Source organism: Protomyctophum parallelum (genome assembly GCF_964188405.1).
Source record: "Protomyctophum parallelum genome assembly, chromosome: 5".
NCBI classification, from domain to species: domain Eukaryota; kingdom Metazoa; phylum Chordata; class Actinopteri; order Myctophiformes; family Myctophidae; genus Protomyctophum; species Protomyctophum parallelum.
In genome coordinates, this window is record NC_139702.1 from 15,932,342 (window position 1) to 15,960,002 (window position 27,661).

Sequence of the window (27,661 nt, forward strand, 5' to 3'; positions counted from 1 at the left end):
GCAGACAGTTTGAGAGGGGGAGAGGTGGTGGAGTTAGCTGCTTTAGCAGACAGTCCAATGGTCGGAGTTGAGCGGTTTTGTCCGAAGCGCTTTTCACTACTTTCCATTGGTTCAATATTGTTTGAACCAACACAGACGTAAAGGGTGTTGAATAGCACTGATTTATGCCAAAAAAGAGTTTTGAGGTTTCCTCCTGACAGCAACGATCACATCATATATGTATATACATGTATATATATATATATATATATGTATATATTCTTGGATACATACTGCCCCAAACTTTGCAGGCGTGTAGATCCAGGTCTCTTCCCTGTTGGCCCCGAGTCTGACAATGAGATCCTGAAATGTGTTCACGCATACATTACATTCATGCAATTATGTACATTTGCCAAAAGAAATAATATGCAAAGAGCAAATAAACATTTGCTGAAAATGAAGGAATTCTATTTAAGGGAAATAAAGTTATTCTCTCTGTGATTTGACCATAAAGCTGTCGATTCAAGTTCTTTGCAATGCAGAAGTCAAGACAGTTTTCAATGAACATTGTTTAATAGGAAAGCATTATAAAAAGTAAAGAGCATCTATTATGAGTATATACGTACAATATGTGGATAACAAATACATGAATAATAATACCAAGTATGTAAACTAGTTTTACATGAGACTGGATTATAGGGAGATACTAAAACATGGACTGGATTATAGGGTGATACTAAAACATGGAGATCTATTAACAAGTGGGAACAAAGGAAGCTACATCTAAGAACAATGACATTATCAAATATAAGTTTTAAAGAAGAATACTGTAATAGACCCAGTCTAGGGTTCTGGACAGTAATGCAGAATGCATTATTATTGTACATATTCATATTCAGAGTGTTGAATGTAAACGTTGTGGAGGATGTGAAGGTTTAACAGTATTTACAGCATACAGTAGTGCTATCTGTACATTCATGAATATCATCACAGCACATCTGGAAAGAATTAAAGACAATTAAAGTATGCGATAAAATGACAACTTTGTTAAGACGTTTTGAAGATATACCACCCCATGTGCGCGTGCGCATGCACACACAAAGGGGATGACATTTAAAAGTATATGATAACGGTGTCAACTCTGTCGAATACAAAACATGTACAAACTGGGCCTTTTCAACTGTAAGCCCTTTCTTTGTAGGAGTCGACCGTAAGAACGGTTACAGATATAGAACTGCAAAAAGGAAACACTGACAGATGGAGCTGAACGCTACAGAAGATAGTCTAGAAGGTCCAGGGGAACCAGGTGTATTAAAGGAACCAGTTCTAAAACCAGTTCTGCTTGTGTATTAAAGGAACCAGTTCTAAAACTAAACGTTCTGCTGGTGTAAAAGGAACCAGTTCTATAGAACCAGGTGTGCTGGTGTATTAAAGGAACCAGTTCTAAAACTAAAAGTTCTGTTGGTGAAAACAAGGGAACCAGAGTGAAGGTGTCATCGTTTAGTTTCTCACAAAAACATTATCGTGGGGGTAGTTAAATTAACTACTTCCTGGGGCGTGGGGGGTAGTTTAATGAACTACTTCCTGGGGCGTGGGGGGTAGTCTAATGAACTACTTCCTGGGGCGTGGCAAGGACTGTCTAAAGAGGACGGGACGCGGAGACCGTAAGGGCGCCGCCATGTTGCTCACATGGTGCTCCATGGAAGGAAAGAAACATGCGCAATGGGCTTTATGCAGCCATCACTTCCTCGTTCAGCTTCCTTGGTCTCAACTGCGCATGTTTCTTTCCTTCCATGGAGCACCATGTGAGCAACATGGCGGCGCCCTTACGGTCTTCGCTTCTTGTCCTCTTTAGACAGTCCTTGGGGCGTGGGGGGTAGTTTAATGAACTACTTCCTGGGGCGTGGGGGTAGTTTAATGAACTACTTCCTGGGGCGTGGGGGTAGCCTAATTAACTACTTCCTGGGGCGTGGGGGTAGTTTAATTAACTACTTCCTGGGGCGTGGGGGTAGCCTAATTAACTACTTCCTGGGGCGTGGGGGTAGCTTAATGAACTACTTCCTGGGCGGCTGTGCCCCGGGCGGAGGGGGGGGGTGGGGGGAAGGGGGGGAAGCTGAACGGGGGAGGGGGTTGGCCTATGAAGCCCAGGAGAGAGGCGGGGGGGGCCGGGGGGGGAGGGGCGAACTTCTGGGCCATGAGAGGCACGGGCCCCCCCGCCTGGGGGGGAGGAGGAAGGGCGGGGCCAAACGGAGCCTTGTGATTGGACTGGCTGGTCGGGACAGGTCTGGAGCCATAGCTCCCCCCGGAGGCGTAACTCTGGTACTGCGGCTCCGAACTCCTGGCGCTGTCCCGGCTGCCGCGATCTCGCTCTCTGTGGGAGGAACAGGTACGATATTTATACTTTATACTCTCTGTAGGAGGAACAGGTACGATATTTAGAGTTTATAGTTTTAGTCAGTTTGGACATTGGATTATAGCGCCACCAGGAGGCCACAACCTGACGTGCCCTGGCCTGGTGGAGACCTGTCCTATTATAGCGCCACCAGGAGGCCACAACCTGACCTGCCCTGGTGGAGACCTGTCCTATTATAGCGCCACCAGGAGGCCACAACCTGACCTGGCCTGGCCTGGTGGAGACCTGTCCTATTATAGCGCCACCAGGAGGCCACAACCTGACGTGCCCTGGCCTGGTGGAGACCTGTTCTTTCTTTCTCCATTGCTCTGTAAAGCACTTTGAGCTGCATTCATTTCATGTCATGAAAGGTTCTACAGATACTTTGAAGAAGGCATTTTGTGCCAAACGTTGGTCATCTTAAAATAAAGGATTTTCGCATTATTATTATTATTATGAACCTTGTGTAGTAATAATAATAATTATTATTATTATGAACCTTGTGTAGTAATAATAATAACTAGAACTGCACTCTGTCGAGTGCATACTTGCTTGTTGCACACTAGTAGGCCATAAATGGCCAACTAGTGCGCAAGCAGAGCGCGCAAGTCCTTTCGACCGCTGTAAACTGTCAAATCTCAGTATCTCTGTGAAGGAACGTTTGAAATGATTAATGTTTAGATGTAACTATTTGCTACCTACCTACTTTATGCATATAAACACCTAGTATTATTAAGTATGGTTCAAGTTCCTATCTATATAAGAAATACTGTTTTATCGTTATATATATATATATATTCAGGATCCCTTTTTAGTTTTTCAGAGACAAATAAATCATTGATATGTGTTGATATCCCCCAGCTGTTCCGCCATTTGATGTTTATGCAAGAAAACAGCAAATCTGTGCCTGGTTTGCTGGGACCAAATGACCACAAATGACCATATTTCTTACGTCATCATTAAGAGCTAGTCATACATATACACACCACGTACTCTGGTCCCAGCAGATCAGGCACAATTTGCTATTTTATCTTTACTGATTATGTATATAGTATACGTATGACTAGCTCTAAATGATGACGTAAGAAATATATATAGTATATATATAGTATATAGGCATAATACTATATACGTATACATATATACTCTATACTCTATACTGTATAAAGTGTGTAGTTGTAAGTTGATTAGCGGTATACTGTGGTTACTTTGCGCCAAAAACCGTGACAGCTGTTCCGCCATTTGATGTTTATGCAAGAAAACAGCAAATCTGTGCCTGGTTTGCTGGGACCAAATTACCACAAATGACCATATTTCTTACGTCATCATTAAGAGCTAGTCATACATATACACACACCACGTACTCTGGTCCCAGCAGATCAGGCACAAATTGCTATTTTATTTTTACTGATTATGTATATAGTATACGTATGACTAGCTCTAAATGATGACGTAAGATATATGGTCATTTGTGGTCATTTGGTCCCAGCAAAACAGGCACAGATTTGATGTTTTTCTGCATAAACATCGAATGGCGGAACAGCTGTCACGACGGAGGAGACCGGGCGAAAACATTACTTGCGCGCTCTGCTTGCGCAAGTAATAATTATTATTATGAACCTTGTGTAGTAATAATAATAATTATTATTATGAACCTTGTGTAGTAATAATAATAATAATTATTATGAACCTTGTGTAGGAGGACGATGAGTTGGAGGAACGTTCTGCGTCTCGGTTGTTGTTTCCGCGTCCGTTGCGATTGAAGCTTCCGCTGTCGGCTTTAGCTCCTCCTCCTCCTCCTCCCCCTCTTCCTCCTCCCCCCCCTCCTCCTCCTGCTCCTCCTCTTCCTCTTCCTCCTCCTCCTCCTCCGACGGAGCGCATGCGACGGTCGCACTCGTCCTGGAACATCATGTTGGGGTTGTTGGAGTCGGAACCAGTGTTACGGTAACGCATTCTACCCCCTGGGGAGGCACAGGAGACAATGGTAAATGGTAAATGGTGCATTTATATAGCGCCTTTATCCAAGGCGCTTTACAGAGATTACGCAGAGATTCATTAAAAAAGAAGCTTTTACAGAGATTACGCATTACATTCACCCATTCACACACACATTCATACACCGATGGCAGCGGAAACCATGCAAGGCACCAACTAGCACATCGGGAGCAATTAGGGGTTCAGTGTCTTGCTCAAGGACACTTCGACAGTAACTCTGGGGGAGCCCGGGTTCGAACTGGCAACCTTGCGGTTACCATCCAGGCACTCTACCCCTGAGCCACCGCCGCCCAATAACATCTTTATTGTCATTCTACCCCCTGGGACAGTGGGGAGGCACAGGAGACAATAACATCTTTATTGTCATTCTACCCCCTGGGACAGTGGGGAGGCACAGGAGACAATAACATCTGTTTATTGTCATTCTACCCCCTGGGACAGTGAGGAGGCACAGGAGACAATAACATCTTTATTGTCATTCTACCCCCTGGGACAGTGGGGAGGCACAGGAGACAATAACATCTTTATTGTCATTCTACCCCCTGGGACAGTGGGGAGGCACAGGAGACAATAACATCTTTATTGTCATTCTACCCCCTGGGACAGTGGGGAGGCACAGGAGACAATAACATCTTTATTGTTGTCCCGAATATATTCATATTCACAGGGGCCTGTTTCACGAAACTTGGATTAGAGATTAAACCGGGATTTAACACATATCCTGGTTTAATATATGCTGGATCAGCGATTAACCGGTTTCATGAAAGCTGGTTAATCTTGCCAGATTAATTTAACCAGTTAACCTGGATATGTTGAGGCTTGATTTGGTTTCATGAAAGTGATGCTACATTAGTTACCATGGAAACTAATGCTTTGGATTTAGCCTGCTCCGGACCAGGCTAACAGACAGGTTTAACCTAATCCTGATGTCTTCACTGTTCATTAAGCAGTCAAACTGATCACAAACCAATGATGTTTTCCAGACTTATTCAATTATTATGGGTTTATGTTGCCTTATTTGTATCGGTCTGCATTAAAGGACTAATTTAAGCACTATATAAAATCAAATAACCAAAAGATATAGGCTGCACAACATCATGACAGCTTGTGAGCTTGTAGATCAGCTGCTTTTGGTGAATGTTCCCCAGAATAGGTTTGCTGTCGTGCAAGTGCACAGTTAAGAAGAATTATTATATAATATTATTTTTTTTTTTTGTAAAAGTGAAAACCACTAAATATTACCATTACTCATTGTTTTACAACATATTACCATTGTAACGTTTCACCCACTATTGAACCCATGACCCACAGTTCACCAGTCTGGCCCCTATATTTTTGGGGTAGTTAATCATTCAGTCTATCCACTATTGAGAGTATGTTCTCTCTTTAATTACAGCATCAGTATTTATTTTAGAAGCTTAAGTCCTTGTATCAGTAAGTCTTGAATAGATTAGTAAAGATACTGAGATATACAGAAGGGGGCAGTAATGCAACTATTAAGGATGCAAACTGCCATAATACTCCATGAAGAAGAAGGATCAGTACATCTGTGTTCCACAGAATGGGTCTAGAGAAAAAAAGCCAGGCTGTCTATTCAGCCAGGCTTGCTGATCCCGGCTCGCCAAATCCGCCAATTCTGAGCCTCGCTTGGCTTTAGTGGAACGGAATAAACCAGGCTGTAAAGACCAGGATTGAAAAAGCCTGGTTTTGGCCTAAATCCAGGATTAGTTAATCCAAGTTTCGTGAAACAGGCCCCAGGTCTGTTCAAACACCCACAACACATGAAAACAGAAAACATTACACCAAGAAAAAAACATGAGGTGTGTACTGTGTACTTGTTTCATAGTTTTAGCTTCATGTTGTTTTGTGATATGATGCACTGGTTGGCACCAGGTGGTTGGCACTTTTAATTTCGTTGTACATAGTGTTACAATGTACAATGAAGATCTATCGATCTAAATCTGTTACAATGTACAATGCTGATCTATCGATCTAAATCTGTTACAATGTACAATGAAGATCTATCGATCTAAATCTGTTACAATGTACAATGAAGATCTATCGATCTAAATCGGGTAGTAAAAACGGGTGAGCGTGGATCCTTACCTCCCCCTCCCCCTCCCCCGCCTCGTCCTCCAGAGTCCACCAGCTGCATCAGTTTGGGGTTGATGGCCTGCCGGGCCTCCTGCAGAACCTTGATGAGGTCCCGGGCCTGCCGCAGGTTCCCCGGGGTGAAGAAGGTGTACGCCGTGCCCTTGTTGGTGCTGCGCGCCGTGCGGCCGATGCGATGCACGTAGTCCTCCGACGAGTTGGGATAGTCGTAGTTGATGACGAACTTCACGTCGTTCACGTCTGTTCAGGGATGGAGACGTTTGGGCCAAACCGTTGGGTGGAGGAGGAGGAGGGGGGAGAGGAGGAGGAGGGGGGAGAGGAGGAGGAGGGGGGAGAAATTACACCATTTCAAACAAAGAATGAGTATATTTTTACTAGGGCTGAGACTCGATAAAATAAATCTAATAAATGTTAAGCATTTTAAGCCGTTTTGTCTTCTAAATCCTGACAGTTTTCTGAAAAACCCCCCATGTTTCTGTGTCAGTGGTTCTCAAACATTTCCATGTCAAGGACCCCCAAGATTACCGGTATATGTAATTGGCCACCGATCCCCATCTGAAAATATGTTGTTCCAGGGACCCTCCCCCCCCCTCCCCAGAAGCAAAGTTAAAAATGTTAAATAGCTACATTATAACATAATGTTTAAAACACCAAAAGGGGTTCCTGCCCAAAATGGGTTAATTTGAAGCATTTTAATGAATTCATCTAAATGAATTGCATTTTAATCGCATATCAATATTTGACCTAAGAAGCTTTTTGTGGTCAATTAAAACAGATTTTGGTATTTGAGTGAATCAATGGGTGAGTTTTTTTTTTTATCTAAATTTCCCATCATCCACTGGGCCAAACAAAGCGCTCTGATTGGTACGTCTGAAACTCATCCAGCGAGAAAGGTTCTGTGGTGCAAAAACTATGTGCGTTTAAAACGCGTAAAAAATAAAGAAAAAGGTCTGTGTGTGCGTGTGTGCCTGCGTGCGTCTATGTGTGTGTGTGCGTGTCAGACTGCCACAACAGCTGTGTTCGCTTCCCGCGTTCACGCATCTTTCTTGCGTTTTTAATCGCGATATTGTTTCTGTAATTCATTAATCTCAATTAATCAGTTCAAGTCCCAGCCATATTATTTACTATTTATTATCTTAGTTAGTAGATTATATCTGTACAAATATGTTATCTTTAAATACATAAAATGTGTATAAACAAATCAATTACAATTCATATTAATGATAAATGTATAACATTGCGATAAATTACAATGTCTGCACACATGAATGAACCACTTACCTTACTTACCAAATAAAGTTAAATATAAAACACACATCCAGATAGGGTAATTAGGTATGCTAATTTAATTCCTGCTCAGTCTGGATCTACAAGCTCATAACACGCTGCGCGCATCGTTTTATGAGCTTGTAGATCTGCTCTCGTTGCCAAACGTTCTTCCCAGAACAGGGATGCTAGGTTCATGTTCTCCCCAGAACAGGGATGCTAGGTTCATGTTCTCCCCAGAACACGGATGCTAGGTCCTTGTTCTCCCCAGAACATGGATGCTAGGTTCATGTTCTCCCCAGAACAGGGATGCTAGGTTCATGTTCTCCCCAGAACAGGGATGCTAGGCTCATGTTCTCCCCAGAACAGGGATGCTAGGTTCATGTTCTCCCCAGAACAGGGATGCTAGGTTCATGTTCTCCCCAGAACAGGGATGCTAGGCTCATGTTCTCCCCAGAACAGGGATGCTAGGTCCATGTTCTCCCCAGAACAGGGATGCTAGGTTCAGTTCAGGCAATCAGGACAAAACAATCGTCACAGTGTTAAAACTCAAAGTGACGTCAGAATCTGATCCAAGAACAAATAACTTTTAACTAATTACTATAAAGGCTTTGTGTTTAATAATGTTCACAATCTACAAAGTGTCCTGGGTAGGAACTAAATAACACAGGAGTCTGTTTCTCATTACAGAGGACATGGGGCTCCGACCGCACTGCCGAGTCCGACAAACAAATAAGTCCCCCCCTAAATACCAATAGGTTGGTCACGTGACCAATAGATTGGTCATGTGACCCGATAGAAATGAGCACTCAATGAAAGTCCAAAAACAATGAAGAAGTCTACACAATTAGAGAATGTAGCATCATTGACAGTTTGACCACCAATGCCTGTTATCTCTCCTAAGGGTACCAACATCATTACAGCCTGTTATCTCTCCTAAGGGTACCAACATCAATACAGCATGGAGTTGTGGACAAAATCTCATCCAACAACAACAACATATTATAAATCTTGGTTCTGAGGCTAAATGTCATCAAATGGTGGTACGTGGCTCAAATGGGTCTGAGAGGCTAAATGTCATCAAACGGTGGTTCCGTGGCTCAAATGGGTCTGAGAGGCTAAATGTCATCAAATGGTGGTCCGTGGCTCAGATGGGTCTGAGAGGCTAAATGTCATCAAACGGTGATCCGTGGCTCAAATGCCCAATAAAATAACGGACCTGGATATGAAAAGGGTTGGGGGAATAAATAAATAAACCTGGCTCTACACATTACACTGTGGTCTTGTCATTACCCTAAATGTAACCTTGTTCTCATGGAGGATTAGAGGGTACAGTAACATTACCCTAAATAAGGGTGGTGGTCTTATGGAGGGCTTGCGGAGAGGGTACGGAGGGCGAGGAGGTACTTACCCCTGTCCGTCCGGGGGGGGTCCTGGTCAGTCCTGGTTCTGTCGGAGGAGCAGGAGAAGGGGGAAGGGGACAGGAGAGAGGAGGAATGCGTGGCCCCCTCGCACCGTGTTCCCCCCTCGCCATAACGCACACCAGCAACGTCGGACGGGAGCAGAACCGTTTGGAACCGCACGAAGACCACCACGGTTCTGTTGCTCTCTCGCCGGGTTGCAGGAGCCCTCCTCCTCAGAGACCCTGGCCCAGGACTGGATCCAGACGACACCCTCTAACTCTCTCTCTGTCTCCCGTCTTGTGTCTGCTTTTTGGGTTTTGTCACGGACGGATGGGGCAGACACACAGGAGACACCTCAGGCTGGGCCCAGGGAGAGGCCGTTGGACTTAGACACTTGCTGAGAGGGGGTGGTGGGGAAGCTACGGCCCAAACCGCACCAATGAGAAGGCGGTGGTGGGGAAGCTACAGCCCAAACCGCACCAATGAGAAAGGGGCGGTGGGGAAGCTACGGCCCAAACCGCACCAATGCAACTCCTTGCTACAAAACAGTTTTAAAAGACATGTCCCACCAATGCAACTCCTTGCAACTGACATAGGGGATAATGGTTTCATGCAACTACTATTAATCTACTCGCAACCGTTTGGTTGCAAGGAGATGCGTGGCAAATCGTTGGTGTGGTTTGGGGAATCTTAAGTTATGGAAGGGCCCCGATCCTCCTGAACCTAGCAGCGACGCATCGACCTACATGTGGCCAGAGCAGGGTTTGTGGCCCTGAAGTCCTAACCGTGGCAGAGAGCAGGGTTTGAGGCCCTGCAGAGCAGGGTTTGTGGGTTTGAGGCCCTGCAGAGCAGGGTTTGAGGCCCTGCAGAGCAGGGTTTGAGGCCCTGCAGAGCAGGGTTTGTGGGTTTGTGGCCCTGTGGTGACAGCAACACAGCAGACTGCCTGTTACAGCCGCCATGCGCTGCCCGACCCTGAGAGGAGAGGGAGAGAGAACAAGGAGACGGTCACTGTAGGAGGATGAAACTGACTCCACTTCTTCCCCCTTCTCACTCCTAACACAGCTTCTCACTCCTAACAGCTTCTCACTCCTAAAAGCTTCTCACTCCTAACAGCTTTTCACCTAACAGCTTCTCACAGCTAACAGCTAACACAAGGAAACTAGACTGTCAGATTGAAATGTGGGGTAACTAAATAGATGCGTTGTTTCACACTCAACATTTAAAAAAAATAAAAAATTAACATTAACAGCAATGTTTAGAGTAATAATGAGAATGCATTGACACCATGGGAGACATGGGGGGGGGGGGGGGGGGGGTTAGTGAAGGGACTGTCTGTCCCCCAACACCCCTGATGCTTTAGGAGGGGCAGTGAAGGGTCCCCCAACCCCCCTGATGCTTTAGGAGGGGCGGTGAAGGGTGGGGACCCCTGATGCTTTAGGAGGGGCGGGGGGGGGGGGTACCAACAGAATACCCCCGATGCTTTAGGAGGGGCGGTGAAGGGTCCCCCAACACCCCTGATGCTTTAGGAGGGGCAGTGAAGGGTGGGGACCCCTGATGCTTTAGGAGGGGCAGTAAAGGGTGGGGACCCCTAATGCTTTAGGAGGGGTGGTGAAGGGTGGGGGACCCCTGATGCTTTAGGAGGGGTGGTGAAGGGTGGGGACCCCTGATGCTTTAGGAGGGGTGGTGAAGGGTGGGGACCCCTGATGCTTTAGGAGGGGAGGGGGGGGGGGGGGTACCAACAGAATACCCCTGCTGATTTCAGGCAGTGTGCCAAAGAGCTCCAATGGAACTTAACTACATTAACAAGAAACAGACCGGCGGACCAACAGGGAACCAGAAGACACGAGGACCTCAACATGGATGTCAAGGTTTACCAGAATCTATTTCTGGAGCTATGCTGCGTGCGTGTGTGCGTGCGTACGTGCGTGCGTGCGTTCGTGCGTGCGTGCTTGCTACAAAGAAGAAAAACAACAGCAGGTTACAACAAGTGTAACCTGCTGTTTTTTTTCTTCTTTCTAATTATTTGTTCGGCCCAAAAAAATTGTGTTTGTTGTCATGATTTGTCACGAGAAGAGTTGTCGGGGGGGGGGCGGGACTGGGCCCTGGTAGGGGGCGGGACTGGGCCCTGGTAGAGGACGGGACTGGGCCCTGGTAGGGGGCGGGACTGGGCCCTGGTAGGGGGCGGGACTGGGCCCTGGTAGAGGGTGGGACTGGGCCCTGGTAGGGGGCGGGACTGGGCCCTGGTAGGGGGCGGGACTGCGACTCTCTATAGCTCAGAGGGTAAAGTACCTGCCCAGCACTGCAGAATCTAGGGCTTTGACTCCACTGCAGAGTCTAGGGCTTTGACTCCACTGCAGAGTCTAGGGCTTTGACTCCACTGTAGAGTCTAGGGCTTTGACTCCACTGAAGAGTGCTGGGCTTTGACTCCACAGCAGAGTCTAGGGCTTTGACTCCACTGCAGAGTCTAGGGCTTTGACTCCACTGCAGAGTCTAGGGCTTTGACTCCACTGCAGAGTCTAGGGCTTTGACTCCACTGCAGAGTCTAGGGCTTTGACTCCACTGCAGAGTCTGGGGCTTTGACTCCACTGCAGAGTCTGGGCTTTGACTCCACTGCAGAGCATCCGGCTGGGCAGACCGTCTCCAGACCGTCTCTAATTGCAAACACAGTTAATTGGCCCATTTGGGGGAGGGTTGAGGCAGGAACAGGTCCTCCCGGTAAGGGCTCCTCACTGCCAGTAAAGACCTCCTGGTGAGGGCTCCTCACTGCCAGTAGGGACCTCCCGGTGAGGGCTCCTCACTGCCAGTAAGGTCCTCCCGGTGAGGGCTCCTCACTGCCGGTAAGGTCCTCCCGGTGAGGGCTCCTCACTGCCAGTAAGGTCCTCCCGGTGAGGGCTCCTCACTGCCAGTAGGGACCTCCCGGTGAGGGCTCCTCACTGCCAGTAGGGACCTCCCGGTGAGGGCTCCTCACTGCCAGTAGGGACCTCCCGGTGAGAGCTCCTCACTGCCAGTAAGGTCCTCCCGGTGAGTGCTCCTCACTGCCAGTAGGGACCTCCCGGTGAGGGCTCCTCACTGCCAGTAAGGTCCTCCCGGTGAGGGCTCCTCACTGCCAGTAGGGACCTCCCGGTGAGGGCTCCTCACTGCCAGTAGGGACCTCCCGGTGAGGGCTCCTCACTGCCAGTAAGGTCCTCCCGGTGAGGGCTCCTCACTGCCAGTAAGGTCCTCCCGGTGAGGGCTCCTCACTGCCAGTAGGGACCTCCTGGTGAGGGCTCCTCACTGCCAGTAGGGACCTCCCGGTGAGAGCTCCTCACTGCCAGTAAGGTCCTCCCGGTGAGGGCTCCTCACTGCCAGTAAGGTCCTCCCGGTGAGGGCTCCTCACTGCCAGTAGGGACCTCCTGGTGAGGGCTCCTCACTGCCAGTAAGGTCCTCCCGGTGAGGGCTCCTCACTGCCAGTAGGGACCTCCTGGTGAGGGCTCCTCACTGCCAGTAGGGACCTCCCGGTGAGAGCTCCTCACTGCCAGTAACGTCCTCCCGGTGAGAGCTCCTCACTGCCAGGCGGAGCCAGTAGGGTAGCACAGTGTGGTAGGAATTAATTGGCAGTCAAAGTGATACAAATTATTGGCTATTCTAAATTAGTAAAAAAAACAAATAATCAAAGGTGGAAGGAAAAATTAAAGGTGGAAGTTTAATGATTATAAAAATGAAAAATGTGTTATCAGATGAATATTCACCTGATGAATCATGTAAGATGTGGCAAAATCCAGCATGTCAATCACTCCTATCTCGTCACATGTAATAATAAACATTATGTTTTGATTCTCACCGCTAAACATCATGACAAATGATAGAGAATGTCCAATAGATTCATGAGCTAATGTCACTGGCATTGTGTTATAAATATCTACCATGCTGGGCCAGAGGAAGTCTGAGTGATAGAGGATGTTATAAATATCTACCATGCTGGGCCAGAGGGAGTCTGAGTGATAGAGGATGTTATAAATATCTACCATGCTGGGCCAGAGGGAGTCTGAGTGGAGGATGTTATAAATATCTACCATGCTGGGCCAGAGGGAGTCTGAGTGGAGGATGTTATAAATATCTACCATGCTGGGCCAGAGGGAGTCTGAGTGGAGGATGTTATAAATATCTACCATGCTGGGCCAGAGGGAGTCTGAGTGATGGAGGAGTGCACAGGGTAATGAGGGAGTCCATCTCACTGGTAAAGTACGAGTGGAAATAGTGAAATATGTATCGCTAAATGGAGAGAAATCTGATGTTCTGTGTATAGCCATGCACATTCTGCATGTGTGCGTGCGTGCTATGTGTTAATGTGACATACCCAGACCACGTGAGGCCACATCAGTGGCGATGAGTATGGGAGCTTTACCGCTCCGGAACTCTGTGGAGGAAAACAGAGCTTTAGGGAGGACTCTAGAAAATGAATTATGTGGAGTTAAACATTAAGCATTAGGGAGGACTCTAGAAAATGAATTCTGTGGAGTTAAACATTAAGCATTAGGAAGGACTCTAGAAAATGAATTATGTAGAGTTAAACATTAAGCATTAGGGAGGACTCTAGAGAATGAAGCATTAGGGAGGACTCTAGAAAATGAATTATGTGGAGTTAAACATTAAGCATTAGGGAGGACACTGCCAGTTGTTCCTCAGATATTCATTCTGACTGTGTTTTGATTAATTTATTGACAACAAGCACATGTCGGAAAAACTAAGATTTTAGTCAAAATGATCACACAATAAAAACCCACAGGCGAGTAAAGAGCGTGCAAAGGCTAATTCCAGAAGCTAATGGAGCAGCAGAAGCAGTGCTGGAGGCCTTTAATGACAGATGTAGTCACTACAACCACAAATGTCCCAAGAAACTAGCTAGCCTAGCCACCGAGTTTGCTGCGCTCTGGGAAAACAGAGCAGCTGAATTCTTTGTTTTGATTAGGTGGTGAATGGTGCTGGTTTAACCCACGGCTAGAAGGCTGTTTCAACCAATCTGATTGCTTCCTCGAAACGACCTGTGGTATAATTATAGTACGAGTATACCTGTGATTAGCAACAAAAAGAAAAAAAGCTCTCACCTGTGAGAACCCAGTCTCTTTCTGGCTGCGTCTTGTCTCCATGGATACACATGGCTGGCCATCTGCTAACACAGAGTATTATTAATATGATTATCATTATCTATAATACGGGACCACAGTATTATTGGACACGGTGGTTAGGAGACCAAACATTCACAATGTAAATGTTGTCATTCATTAGGCTCATATCTGGAGCATCTCTTCATCACAATGTAAATGCACAGTATGTAAGGAGGAGGGAGAGAGAGAGAGAGAGAGAGAGAGGGGCGGGGGGGGGGGACAGAGAGACAGAGACAGAGAGAGAGAGAGAGAGAGGGGGGGGGAGAGACAGAGAGAGAGAGAGAGCGAGAGAGAGACGTAAAGCGTTCCCATTTCAAAGAATAAAAAAGCGGTGTAGCGCGAGGCCGTGTAAAGTCAGGCTGTATAGGCGCTGCGTGCGTAACTCTCCGCCACCCGGCCGACACTTTATTCATGCCAGCCTGATGTCATTTCATACGATCAGAACATGTTCTAACTCATTTCATACGATCAGAACATGTTCTAACTCATTTCATACGATCAGAACATGTTCTAACTCCATTTCAATAGACTTAAGATTAGACGTTTGCTCTTCTTCAGCGCTGCGCTCCGACAGCGGTCTTTAGTGTTAATATGAATGGGATCAGTTGTTTAGTGTTAATATGAATGGGATCAGTTCTTTAGTGTCAATATGAATGGATCAGTTATTTAGTGTCAATATGAATGGGATCAGTTATTTAGTGTTAATATGAATGGGATCAGTTATTTAGTGTTAATATGAATGGGATCAGTTCTTTAGTGTTAATATGAATGGGATCAGTTCTTTAGTGTTAATATGAATGGATCAGTTCTTTAGTGTTAATATGAATGGGATCAGTCCTTTAGTGTTAATATGAATGGGATCAGTTCTTTAGTGTCAATATGAATGGGATCAGTTCTTTAGTGTTAATATGAATGGGATCAGTTCTTTAGTGTAAATATGAATGGGATCAGTTCTTTAGAACACATTTAGTGCCGGAAGTGCATCAAAATAGAAGCTCCGGGGTGCCAGAGTTGTCTGATCGCTTTTACTCTGAAAGCCATGAACCGGAAACACTTTCCTAAAAAAGTTGACTTTACTAAGTGACCTCACATCCCCGATCATCTTAATTAATTTTTTTACGCTCCAAAAAGCGTAAAAAGTAAAGTAGCTACTCATTAGGCCGTGATGAACATGACGTCTATGTCACTTCTTGGTGAAGAGTGTGGGGGTGTGGCTTAAACCAGGCTCCATTTATGGACTTAAACTCTTTCTGTTTCGGTAGTGACATGAACACATGGGACAGCATTTCTTTATATAAAGTTTTTTTAATTTAAAATAAATCTACAAAATCAATTTCATTATTTCAACTTCCCTATAAAAGAAATCAAATGGGTGTATTAAAAAATGTTTTAGGAAAGTGACAAAAATCATTTAAGTACTTTTTTTCATGAATTGAAATGTAGGGGTTTTAGAGGTTGGGACAGCCACCTTCCAATAGGAAGTGAAATATAAAGGATGTTTTTTTATATATTATCTCAATTAATGTATTGTGATTAATTAGACCATACTATGACATTACTACAGTGAAAAGTCTGAACACTAAATTGTTTTTTAATATGTGTTTTTCATTGTGGGACTGCAATTTGAACCGAATCGGTAGAATGGCCCATATATGCTTAGATGATTTCTATTTATATTATTATATTTAAATTTGCACTACTGTAAAGACGAAACGGAAGTGGGGAGGAGGCTCCACTTCCGCTTTATATTTTAGTCATGACAGCTCTTCCGTTGCTCCAGACTGTACGATGAAGCATTTATATTTTACTCATGACAGCTCTTCCGTTGCTCCAGACTGTACGATGAAGCATTTATAGTTTACTCATGACAGCTCTTCCGTTGCTCCAGACTGTACGATGAAGCATTTATAGTTTACTCATGACAGCTCTTCCGTTGCTCCAGACTGTACGATGAAGCATTTATAGTTTAATCATGACAGCTCTTCCATTGCTCCAGACTGTACGATGAAGCATTTATATTTTAGTCATGACAGCTCTTCCGTTGCTCCAGACTGTACGATGAAGCATTTATATTTTACTCATGACAGCTCTTCCGTTGCTCCAGACTGTATGTACAGTAAGTACAGTGTACTCTTCCGTTGCTCCAGACTGTATGATGAAGTCAACAGTCTGGCAGCACGAGTCTCACCCGTCTCGTCTCATCCTCCTGGTCAGCTCGTCGCAACGCTTCTTGGTTTCCACGAAGATGATGGTCTTGTTCTCCTTCTCCGCCATGATCTCTTCCATCAGCTGGAGAAGTCTGAGAGAGGAGACACAGGGAGAGACGTCTTCATGTAAACACATAGGAGACACAGAGGAGACACAGGGAGAGACGACTTCATTGGTTGATTGATTGATTGATTGATAATTTTATTAGACAATTAGATGAAACAGTACAGGGTACAGTCAAGCACAGCATTGGTCCAAAAGGACAGCACCGAAGAAAGACCTTGCGGTTTTGTTTCCATTCGGGTCCCATGCATTCATTCACAATGACAACATACAATACGTTTCTCAAACACACTAAATCTATATGTACAGGTTGGAATAGAAATACATTAATAAAACATAAAAAGGGGGGGGGGGGGAGAGAGCCAATCACCTTCTCTCCCTTTGACCTGATGACAGTGAAATGTGAGTTTTCAGACGCTTTTTAAAGGAAACCAGTGATCTGCTTGTTTTGAGGGAAGGGGGCAGGGCATTCCACACTTGAGTGGCAGTGCGGTGAAATGTGAATTTACCCATATTTGTTCTGAAAATGGGTGGCACCAGATCATTATTTACACTCCCTCTAGTATTATGGCTGTGGGAGTTGCTCACCTTTTTGAGGTAATCAGTCAAGTAAATGGGCACTTTACAATCTTGAATGTTAGTCCCATTTTCAGTTGTTTAACTCTGTCCTCAACACTGAGCCAACCTATGCTATCAAATTGTGTTGCACAGAGGTGGGTCATGTGGGTCATGTAAACACATAGGAGACACAGAGGAGACACAGGGAGAGACGTATACTGTAGTGTTCTTACTTGTTGTCCTTCTCGTGCTCCAGACACACGTCCACTATCTGCAGGATGTTGTGGTTGGCGCTGAGCTCCAGAGCTCCCACGTTGATCTGGACATATTCTCTCAGGAAGTCCTCGGCCAGCTGACGGACGTCCTTAGGCCAGGTCGCACTCCACATCAGAGTCTGTCTGTCTGGCTGAGAGACAGACAGGCAGACAGACAGGCAGTTAGACCACTCCACATCAGAGTCTGTCTGTCTGGCTGAGAGACAGACAGACAGGCAGTTAGACCACTCCACATCAGAGTATGTCTGTCTGGCTGAGAGACAGACAGGCAGACAGACAGACGGGCAGTTAGACCACTCCACATCTAAGGCCTCATTTAGACTGCAGTCACATCCAGTCAAATCTGATTTATTTCTCGAATCTGATCTTTTGGCCCAGCCGTTCTCACTGCTGTTTGGCAGGTGACCATGGGTTCAGGTCTGGTCCAGGACCATGGGGTCAGGTCTTACCCGTATCTGGTCCAGGACCATGGGGTCAGGTCTTACCCGTATCTGGTCCAGGACCATGGGGTCAGGTCTTACCCGTATCTGGTCCAGGATCTTGCGTATCTGCGGCTCAAAGCCCATGTCCAGCATGCGGTCGGCCTCGTCCAGGACCAGGTAGGTGCAGCGACGCAGGTTGGTCTTTCCCACCTCCAGGAAGTCAATGAGGCGACCAGGAGTAGCGATGACGATCTCTACACCTGGTACATGTAACGATACATTCACCATAAACTACACCTGGTACATTTAACGATACATTCACCATAAACTACACTTGGTACATTTAACGATACATTCACCACTTCATTAGACAGGATAAACTACACCTGGTACATTTAACGATACATTCACCATAAACTACACCTGGTACATTTAACGATACATTCACCATAAACTACACCTGGTACATTTAATGATACATTCACCACTTCATTAGGCAGGATAAACTACACCTGGTACATTTAATGATAGTCACTACTAAAAAAAAGGCTTCTAAGCCAGGGGCCGGTGGGCAACCCTTAGTGTTTTATCTAGCTGCCAGGGGCAGGTGGGCAACCCTTAGTGTTTTATTTAGCTGCCAGGGGCAGGTGGGCAACCCTTAGTGTTTTATTTAGCTGCCAGGGGCAGGTGGGCAACCATTAGTGTTTTATTTAGCTGCCAGGGGCAGGTGGGCAACCCTTAGTGTTTTATTTAGCTGCCAGGGGCAGGTGGGCAACCCTTAGTGTTTTATTTAGCTGCCAGGGGCACGTGGGCAACCCTTAGTGTTTTATTTAGCTGCCAGGGGCAGGTGGGCAACCCTTAGTGTTTTATTTAGCTGCCAGGGGCAGGTGGGCAACCCTTAGTGTTTTATTTAGCTGCCAGGGGCAGGTGGGCAACCCTTAGTGTTTTATTTAGCTGCCAGGGGGCAGGTGGGCAACCCTTAGTGTTTTATTTAGCTGCCAGGGGGCAGGTGGGCAACCCTTAGTGTTTTATTTAGCTGCCAGGGGGCAGGTGGACAACCCTTCGTGTTTTATTTAGCTGCCAGGGGCAGGTGGGCAACCCTTAGTGTTTTATTTAGCTGCCAGGGGCAGGTGGGCAACCCTTAGTGTTTTATTTAACTGCCAGGGGCAGGTGGGAAACCCTTAGTGTTTTATTTAGCTGCCAGGGGGCAGGTGGGCAACCCTTAGTGTTTTATTTAGCTGCCAGGGGGCAGGTGGGCAACCCTTAAGGTCATTACACACTGGCAAATTGGCGACGCGATATATTCGTGCGAATAATTCGCATTTAAAAAAAAACAATTGAAGTCCATGCAAGCTTCTACATCAGTGGCGAATGTGCGAAAATGCGACTGTTTTCGCTTTTATTTGTTCGCTCTGGTGTCGTATTTTGCAGAGATTCGCAGGCGAACTGCAACATGCAATATTTCGCATTTTCAGATCGCTTATTCGCATCGCGTCGCTAATTCGCCAGTGTGTAATGACCTTTAGTGTTTTATTTAGCTGCCAGGGGGCAGGTGGGCAACCCTTAGTGTTTTATTTAGCTGCCAGGGGGCAGGTGGGCAACCTTTAGTGTGTTATTTAGCTGCCAGGGACAGGTGGGAAACCCTTAGTGTTTTATTTAGCTGCCAGGGGCAGGTGGGCAACCCTTAGTGTTTTATTTAGCTGCCAGGGGCAGGTGGGTTATATTTACCCCTCTCCAGGGGGCAGGTGGGTTATATTTACCCCTCTCCAGGGGGCAGGTGGGTTATATTTACCCCTCTCCAGGGGGCAGGTGGGTTATATTTACCCCTCTCCAGGTCTCTGAGCTGCGGTCCTTTGGGTGCTCCGCCGTAGACACAGGTGCTCTTAATGCGAGACGACTTCCCGTACTCAAACGCCACCGTTTGCACCTGCTGGGCCAGCTCTCTGGTCGGAGCCAGGACCAGACACTGGAGGGGGGAGAGAGACATTACGTTAACTATAGAGAGAGAGAGCTCTCCGTTAACTATAGAGAGAGAGCTCTCCGGTGCATTGCACCGGAGCGCACCGGGATGCATGCGTTAGGGGGACCATTGGCGGTGGTATCTGTGGTGCGTTAGGGGGACCATTGGCGGTGGTATCTGTGGTGTGTTAGGGGGAACATTGGCGGTGGTATCTGTGGTGCGTTAGGGGGACCATTGGCGGTGGTATCTGTGGTGCGTTAGGGGGACCATTGGCGGTGGTATCTGTGGTGCGTTAGGGGGACCATTGGCGGTGGTATCTGTGGTGCGTTAGGAGGACCATTGGCGGTGGTATCGGTGCGTTAGGGGGACCATTGGCGGTGGTATCTGTGGTATACTCACAATGGGTCCGTCTCCTCTCTCCAGATAGGGCTGATGGTTGATGTGGACGATAGCAGGAAGAAGATACTGGGATCAACAGAGACACTCAATTAATACAAATGCTAATTCAATTTATCTTAAGAGAATGTTAAAACCACACACACACACACACACACACACACACACAGAGTATATAAACGTCCTTACTGCCAGGGTCTTCCCGGAGCCCGTCTGGGCGATGCCCACCATGTCTCTGCCGCTCAGAGCCAGAGGGAAGCCCTGAGCCTGGATGGCTGTCGGCTCCTTGAACTTCAGTCGCATCAGCGTGTCCATCACATACTCTGTTAGAAATGGTAAATAGTGCATTGTGCCTTTACCCAAGGCGCTTTACATAGATTGTGCATTACATTCACCCATTCACACACACCTTTACATAGATTGTGCATTACATTCACCCATTCACACACACATTCACACACCTTTACATAGATTGTACATTACATTCACCCATTCACACACACACACACACCGATGGCGGCGGAAACCATGCAAGGCACCACACTAAAGGTGGCCTTAAGGCTCATACATAGTCTGGATTTTCGGTGGCGGGGTGACCACCGAACTACAACATGACGTCACGAGCCGTGGTGAAGAGCAAACCCTTCTCTCTGTTTTTACTCAACACCGCTCAACGTTATTTCAGCTCCGGTGGTCAGCTCACCACCGGAGCGGTGGTCACCTTACCACCGAAAATCCAGACTATGAATAGGCCTTTACACTACACTTTTTTCAATCAGAAATCTAATAGCACCACACATTTGACTACAGGATAATCGGGCCCGATTATTTAATCCAATTATTTGTTATTTATACTGTGAGCGGCCCCGAGCAGATCGGAGGGATTACGATTGGATCTTTTATATACACTCACACTAGACGATAATTTATGCCAGAGAATCGCAGAGAAACCCCCCCCCTTAACTCTGGGGGAGCCCACAGGGATCGAACCGGGAACCTCACAGTTCCCATTCAGATTCCAGCCACTCTGCGATGGACTGTCAGAATGTTAAACAGTCATGAGACCGCAAAACCCTCACAGGAAGCCACAGATTAGTTAGTTAGTTAGTTTAACCTGCCACAGATTGTTTTCAAACTCACATCACAGCTGTCACTCGATACTGTAGGTTCACACTCTATAACATACAACGAATTAGACCGTTCCTCACCCAGGAATCAGCCCAGCTCCTAATCCAGACAACAGTCTTGTCAAAACTCGACTATTGTAACTCCCTCCTTACTGGCCTACCGGCATGTGCACTTAAGCCTCTCCAACTGATCCAAAACGCCGCAGCTCGCCTGGTCTTCAACCAACCAAAATTCTCACATGTCTTCCCCCTGCTCCGCTCCCTTCACTGGCTCCCGGTCGCTGCCAGCACTCTGATGCTGGCATTCAAAGCAACCAAAGGTATGGCTCCCCCCCCCCCCCCGCTTACTCAGATCAGCCAACACAGGGAAGCTGGAAGTACCCTCACTAAAAACGCAGGGACAACGCTCCACACGTCCCAAACTCTTCTCCCTTCTGGCTCCAAAACTGTGGAATGCACTTCCCATTGCAGTCAGAACTGCATCCTCACTCCCAATATTCCGCCGTAGTCTGAAAACCCACCTTTTCAGACTCCATCATGGCCCATAGCACTTACCCCACCCCCTTGGATAGCATTTCTGTAGACTTAGATAGCATTTGATACAGACTTATATCATGTTATGTAGACAGCACTATAATTGCATTGTATGTAGTCATAGCACGTCATAGTACATAATGTATAGCATAGTATAGTATATATGTATAGTTTCATTATATAGATATTCCACTGTTACTTTCTTAGCTTACGCATGTTTCATGATAAATGCTTTCTATGTGATGTATTCCCATGCTTTTTTGTTCTTGCTTAATGTAAGTCGCTCTGGATTAAGAGCGTCTGCTAAATGCCTAAATTGTAACCTGCCACGGGTTAGTTGTAACCTGCCACGGTGGCTGGCATCTCCCTTAGAGATAGGGTGAGAAGTTCAGTCACACGAGAGAGACTCGGAGTAGAACCGCTGCTCCTTCGCCTGGAAAGGAGTCAGCTGAGGTGGTTCGGGCATCTGGTTAGGATGCCTCTCGGGCGCCTCCCTAGGGAGGTCCTCGACGCATGTCCCACTGGGAGGAGACCCCGGGGCAGACCAGGGTGGCGGTGGCTCAGGGGTAGAGTGCCTGGATGGTAACCGCAAGGTTGCCAGTTCAAACCCGGGCTCCCCCAGAGTTACTGTCGAAGTGTCCTTGAGCAAGACACTGAACCCCTAATTGCTCCCGATGTGCTAGTTGGTGCCTTGCATGGTTTCCGCTGCCATCGGTGTATGAATGTGTGTGTGAATGGGTGAATGTAATGCACAATCTCTGTAAAGCGCCTTGGATAAAGGCGCTATATAAATGCACCATTTACCATTTACCAAGGCGCAGTTGGAGGAAATACATCGACTCACTGGCCTTGGAACGTCTCGGAATCCCCCAGGAGGAAGTCACTAATGTTGCTCTGGAGAGGGAAGTCTGGAGCTCTCTGGTGGAGCTGTTGCCCCCGCGACCCAACTACGGATAAGCGGTTGAAGATGGATGGATGGATGGACGCATGTCGGGAGCCAGGGTGTTGTCGGACTAAGTGTTAGTGTGTTAGTGTGTCTAACCAACGTATTCACCCTGATGTAAAGAAGTCTTTTTCTGGTTTTATCCTCGTAGCATTTTTGTTGTATTGACCTGTACTTTAGTTTGAACTGAACCATTCTACAAACTGTTAATACAATAGTATCGTCTGTCTGTCAGTCAATCAATCAATCAATCAACCAACCAACCAATCAATCCCTCTCTACTCACGAGGAAACTGTGCCTGGTGAAATCCGACCACAGCTTTTGGACATCCGTTTCCTCTGATTGTGATCTCCTTCTTCCTGCGAAACTCCTCCATGTCGTACTGGAAACCAGATCAACAGAACATTAGTATTATCACTGTATTATTACTGACAGTCTGACACCATGTAATACTTTTTACTGAACAAAACATTCTATATATTGGCCTATGACAGCCTTTCTCCATCACAACGCACGCACGCACGTACGCACCAAAAGCCCCACCCCCTAGTGTGGAAGGCACACACACTTTTCCCACAAGCACATTTCCCTGCACCTACGGGTGCTTGGACTGACATGACATGCACTAGGACACTGTTGGCTGCGTTGCTGCGTGCGTGCATGTGTGCGTTGCTGCGTGCGTTGCTGCGTGTGTATGCGTTGCTGCGTGCGTGCATGCGTTGCTGCGTGCGTGCATGCGTTGCTGCGTGCGTGCATGTGTGCGTTGCTGCGTGCGTGCATGCGTTGCTGCGTGTGTATGCGTTGCTGCGTGCGTGCGTTGCTGCGTGCGTGCGTTGCTGCGTGCGTGCGTGCGTTGCTGCGTGCGTGCATGCGTTGCTGCGTGCGTGTGTTGCTGCGTGCATGCGTTGCTGCGTGCGTGCGTTGCTGCGTGCGTACCTGACTCATGCGCTGCACCTCGGGGTGCTCGGTGTAGAAGTTCTTCTCAAACTTGGGCAGGTCGTCCAGGTTCCATTTCTTCTTGCGGAGACGTTCTCCTGGGTTCCCAAACTTCATGGGGGGAGGGCCGCCCCCCCCTCCTCGCCCCCCACCACCACCACCCCCAAACCTGGGCCTGACGGGGACAATGCGTTGATTTGGTTATTATTTAATTGAGTGTTGTTGTCACAATGTAAAGAAAGAAAAACAGGCCCTTTGGTTACTTCTACTCCACTACATCTCATAGTACTTCTACAGTCTACTCCACTACATATCAGATCCAGATACTTCTACTCCACTACATCTCAGATCCAGCAAATATTGCACCAAATACTAAATACCAGCGATGCACCGAAAGGGAAATTATTGTCCGAAACCGAATACCGAATAAATTATAGGAAACAGTTGGCCGAAAACCGAATGCCTTATATACGAATATGATTATTATTATATATCTTTTTTCCTACCATTGCACCTTAAAGCTACCTGATTTATGGCAAAATAAATGGTTATGGCAAAACTTAACTTAAATAATAATCACTATTATGGGTCCATAAAAAATAGAGAGACTGTCAGACTAACTGAACTCTTACACTAATAAAATGCACTTTTAATAGGTCTTAATATGCTGCTCAATTTTAATGCACTGCACTTTAGGATGTTGTGCTTATTCTTATTGTATTGATTGGTTTTATATTAATATATTCAGTGCTGGCCCTGAGTTAGTTTGATATTAATATATTCACTGCTGGCCCGAGTTAGTTTGATATTAATATATTCACTGCTGGCCCTGAGTTAGTTTGATATTAATATATTCACTGCTGGCCCCGAGTTAGTTTGATATTCATATATTCACTGCTGGCCCTGAGTTAGTTTGATATTAATATATTCACTGCTGGCCCCGAGTTAGTTTGATATTAATATATTCACTGCTGGCCCTGAGTTAGTTTGATATCATTATATTCACTGCTGGCCCTGAGTTAGTTTGATATTAATATATTCACTGCTGGTCCTGAGTTAGTTTAATATTAATATATTCACTGCTGGCCCTGAGTTAGTGTGATATTAATATATTCACTGCTGGCCCTGAGTTAGTGTGATATTAATATATTCACTGCTGGCCCTGAGTTAGTTTGATATTAATATATTCACTGCTGGCCTAGCCCCTTTCGGGACCCTACGTAAAACTTTTTTGATATTTTGTTTAGTTTTACGTTGGGTCCCTGCTCGCTAGTGTATTTTCGTATGGAAATTCCTAAATGCGGATGTGGAGATTCTCTCTAAAATAGGACCCGCGGCATGTGACGCCATTATTTTCCTTGAGTTATTCTGAATTCGGTAACTTTAAGTAGCTATACATCCCGGTGCGAATATCTCCTGTGGCGCGGAAGCCGTTAAGTATTTTTAATCTTTGTTTGACCGATTTGGTCGCTTTATTTCTTCTTGTTTGTTTACCGTTTATTGTACCGCCTCCCGGTGTGCGGTTGGCTTGTGAGGCTACGTCCCTGCCTCTGATCTGCTGTGTCATAGCTATAGCGCCACTAGCTAGCCAGATAGGCGGTACAATGAGGTGTCAATAAACAAGAAGAATCCAAGCTTCCAAATCGGGCAAACATATATTAAAAATACTTAACGGCTTCCGCGCCACAGGAGATATTCGCACCGGGATGTATAGCTACTTAAAGTTACCGAATTCAGAATAACTCAAGGAAAATAATGGCGTCACATGCCGCGGGGAGGCGTTTTAACATGTAAACATGAGCCAGTAAATGTTTTAATCAGGTGGCATGGACGACGAGGAACAGGACCCAATGCACTGGGTCGAACAAATGTCAGAAACTTCAGTAGCATTTGGGTTCTGCTTGGAGGGCTACTGCTGGCCCTGAGTTAGTTTGATATTATTATATTCACTGCTGGCCCTGAGTTAGTTTGTATATGTAAACATGTGGAAAATGACAAACCTTGAACATATCGCAGTATTTGATAATGTTTCACTTAAAAAAAAATAAAAAAAAATTAGAACTTTTCCCACCACTATTCCCATTGTTTGGGTAGTGCAGCTTGAGGGGTGTGTGCGTCTTATTGTCGTCACACACACACACACACACACACACACACACACACACACACACACGACGCACTTAATTTGCATCATGCTCATTTCACACAATAATAACAACAACACGGTAAATAAATGTGTGTGAATGTGTACCTGTCTCTGCCGCCTCGGTCTCTGTCTCCATAGGAAGAATTCCCTCTCATGTTTATTATACTGATGCAGAAATAAACAACACAATATTTAATGTACTAAAACTAAACACTAATACAGCTAGACGCTCGAGCGTTTGCTAAAAGATCAACCAGACACAGGACTGCGTTGCTTCAGTTCGGTGAACAAAACAACCGAACCTCCAGTGAGAAGAATAATGTCTGTCTGTCTGAGAGAGAAGCGGTTTGTTTATGCGAATATGCTCTTCACACTGCGTCAACGTCACCAACGTTTTCTACGTAGGTAGCTTCATTCCTCTGTCTCGACGTTACGTTTTCTACGTAGCCTTCTCTGTGGATAGCGATAGAGCCACGTTACGTGTTCTACGTAGACTCCTCTCTGGTTTTTGCGCCACTTTACGTTTTCTACGTAGCCTCCTCTCTGGAGAGCGCCACGTTACGCTACGCAGTTAAACCAGAAAGGCGTTGGTGAATACGGCGGTACTACTCCCTCAGTGTTGCCAGGTTGTCTTAGAGAAATAAGCATCCAGGTCTGACCGGGAGGGACAAAACCAAACAAACTCCAAAAGAAAGAAAGAAAGATTATTATTATTATTATTATTATTATTAATATTGTTGTTAATAATGTAATAAATAAATTAATGGAAAATATATAATTATTATTATTATAACACTAATGCTCCCTGCCTGGCACAGAACATTTTCCTAAAGATATTCTGAGAACCTGTAGTTTAAAATAATTATAATTAAATTTTAAAATGGAAGAAAGCCGCAATATTAGTAAAGAAAGCACACTTTAAAAACGCCGATATGGCAACACTGATATGGTAACATGCAATGGTACTTTCCCGCCGCTGGGTGACGCTGCTGTGTGTAAATACACATTAAATGCGTAGAGGAAAAAGTACAGGCTTCGCTCCGTTCCTTCAGCAGATATAAGGTGTCCGGTCCATGAGCGAGCAGGTATAAGGTTTCCGGTTGCCTTCAAAATAAGATTGAAGGAATTAATGTGTTTTTTTGCGTTTATATTGTCTCGGGCTCTGTTTAATCTAGAGCAGTGGTTTTCAACCCTTTAAACATGTATTATGCATTTAAGCCATTTGATGAGATTTAGCCTCTCAGACAAACTATTCTTCCACAAACTATTCTTCCACATTCTCTAATTGTGTAGACTTCTAGTAAATTAACTAATGCAGTTGTTTGGAAATTATTGAACTCTTTAAAATTAAATGAATAAAATGTTAGAGTTAAATATCTAATCAGGGTCCATTTGGTTATCAAGTCTCCATCATTTAGCTGCATGGGGACCACCTGGAACCCCCTCATGGACCCCTGGGGGTCCCCGGACCACATGGGGACCACCTGGAACCCCCTCAAGGACCACTAGTTGAAAACTACTGCTCTAGCCCAGTGGTTCCCAAACTGGGGTCCGGGGACCCCCAGGGGTCCTTGATGGAGTTCCAGGACGTCCCCAGCTAAATGATGGAGAATGCTAGTTTTGAACCAAATGGACCCTTAAGGGTCTGTAGGCTATCTGTAACTCTGAGGGTGTACAAATGGAACCAAATGGACCCTTATGGGTCTGTAACTCGAGAGGTACAAATGGAACCAAATGGACCCGTTAGGGTCCATTTGGTTCCATTTAAATTAACATTGATTTTACAATATAAATGGGGGTC

The 27,661-nt window shown here is 45.9% G+C and overlaps 1 protein-coding gene across 1 annotated transcript; it reads right to left on the minus strand.

Annotated features, from left to right (window-relative positions):
• Positions 1-1,892: 1,892 nt before the first annotated feature.
• LOC310858223 (putative ATP-dependent RNA helicase DDX5) lies at positions 1,893-26,190 on the minus strand. The gene is made up of 14 exons (XM_083764331.1): positions 25,966-26,190; positions 23,715-23,889; positions 23,064-23,160; positions 20,363-20,496; positions 20,177-20,242; positions 19,642-19,783; positions 17,917-18,077; positions 17,354-17,526; positions 16,480-16,590; positions 14,232-14,293; positions 13,484-13,543; positions 6,453-6,718; positions 4,062-4,219; positions 1,893-2,350 (listed from the first exon to the last, which is right to left on the minus strand). Exons 1-14 carry the CDS (start codon positions 26,013-26,015, stop codon positions 2,026-2,028), a joined length of 1,980 nt encoding a protein of 659 aa, XP_083620457.1. The 5' UTR covers positions 26,016-26,190; the 3' UTR covers positions 1,893-2,025.
• Between the last annotated feature and the right edge of the window lie 1,471 nt (positions 26,191-27,661).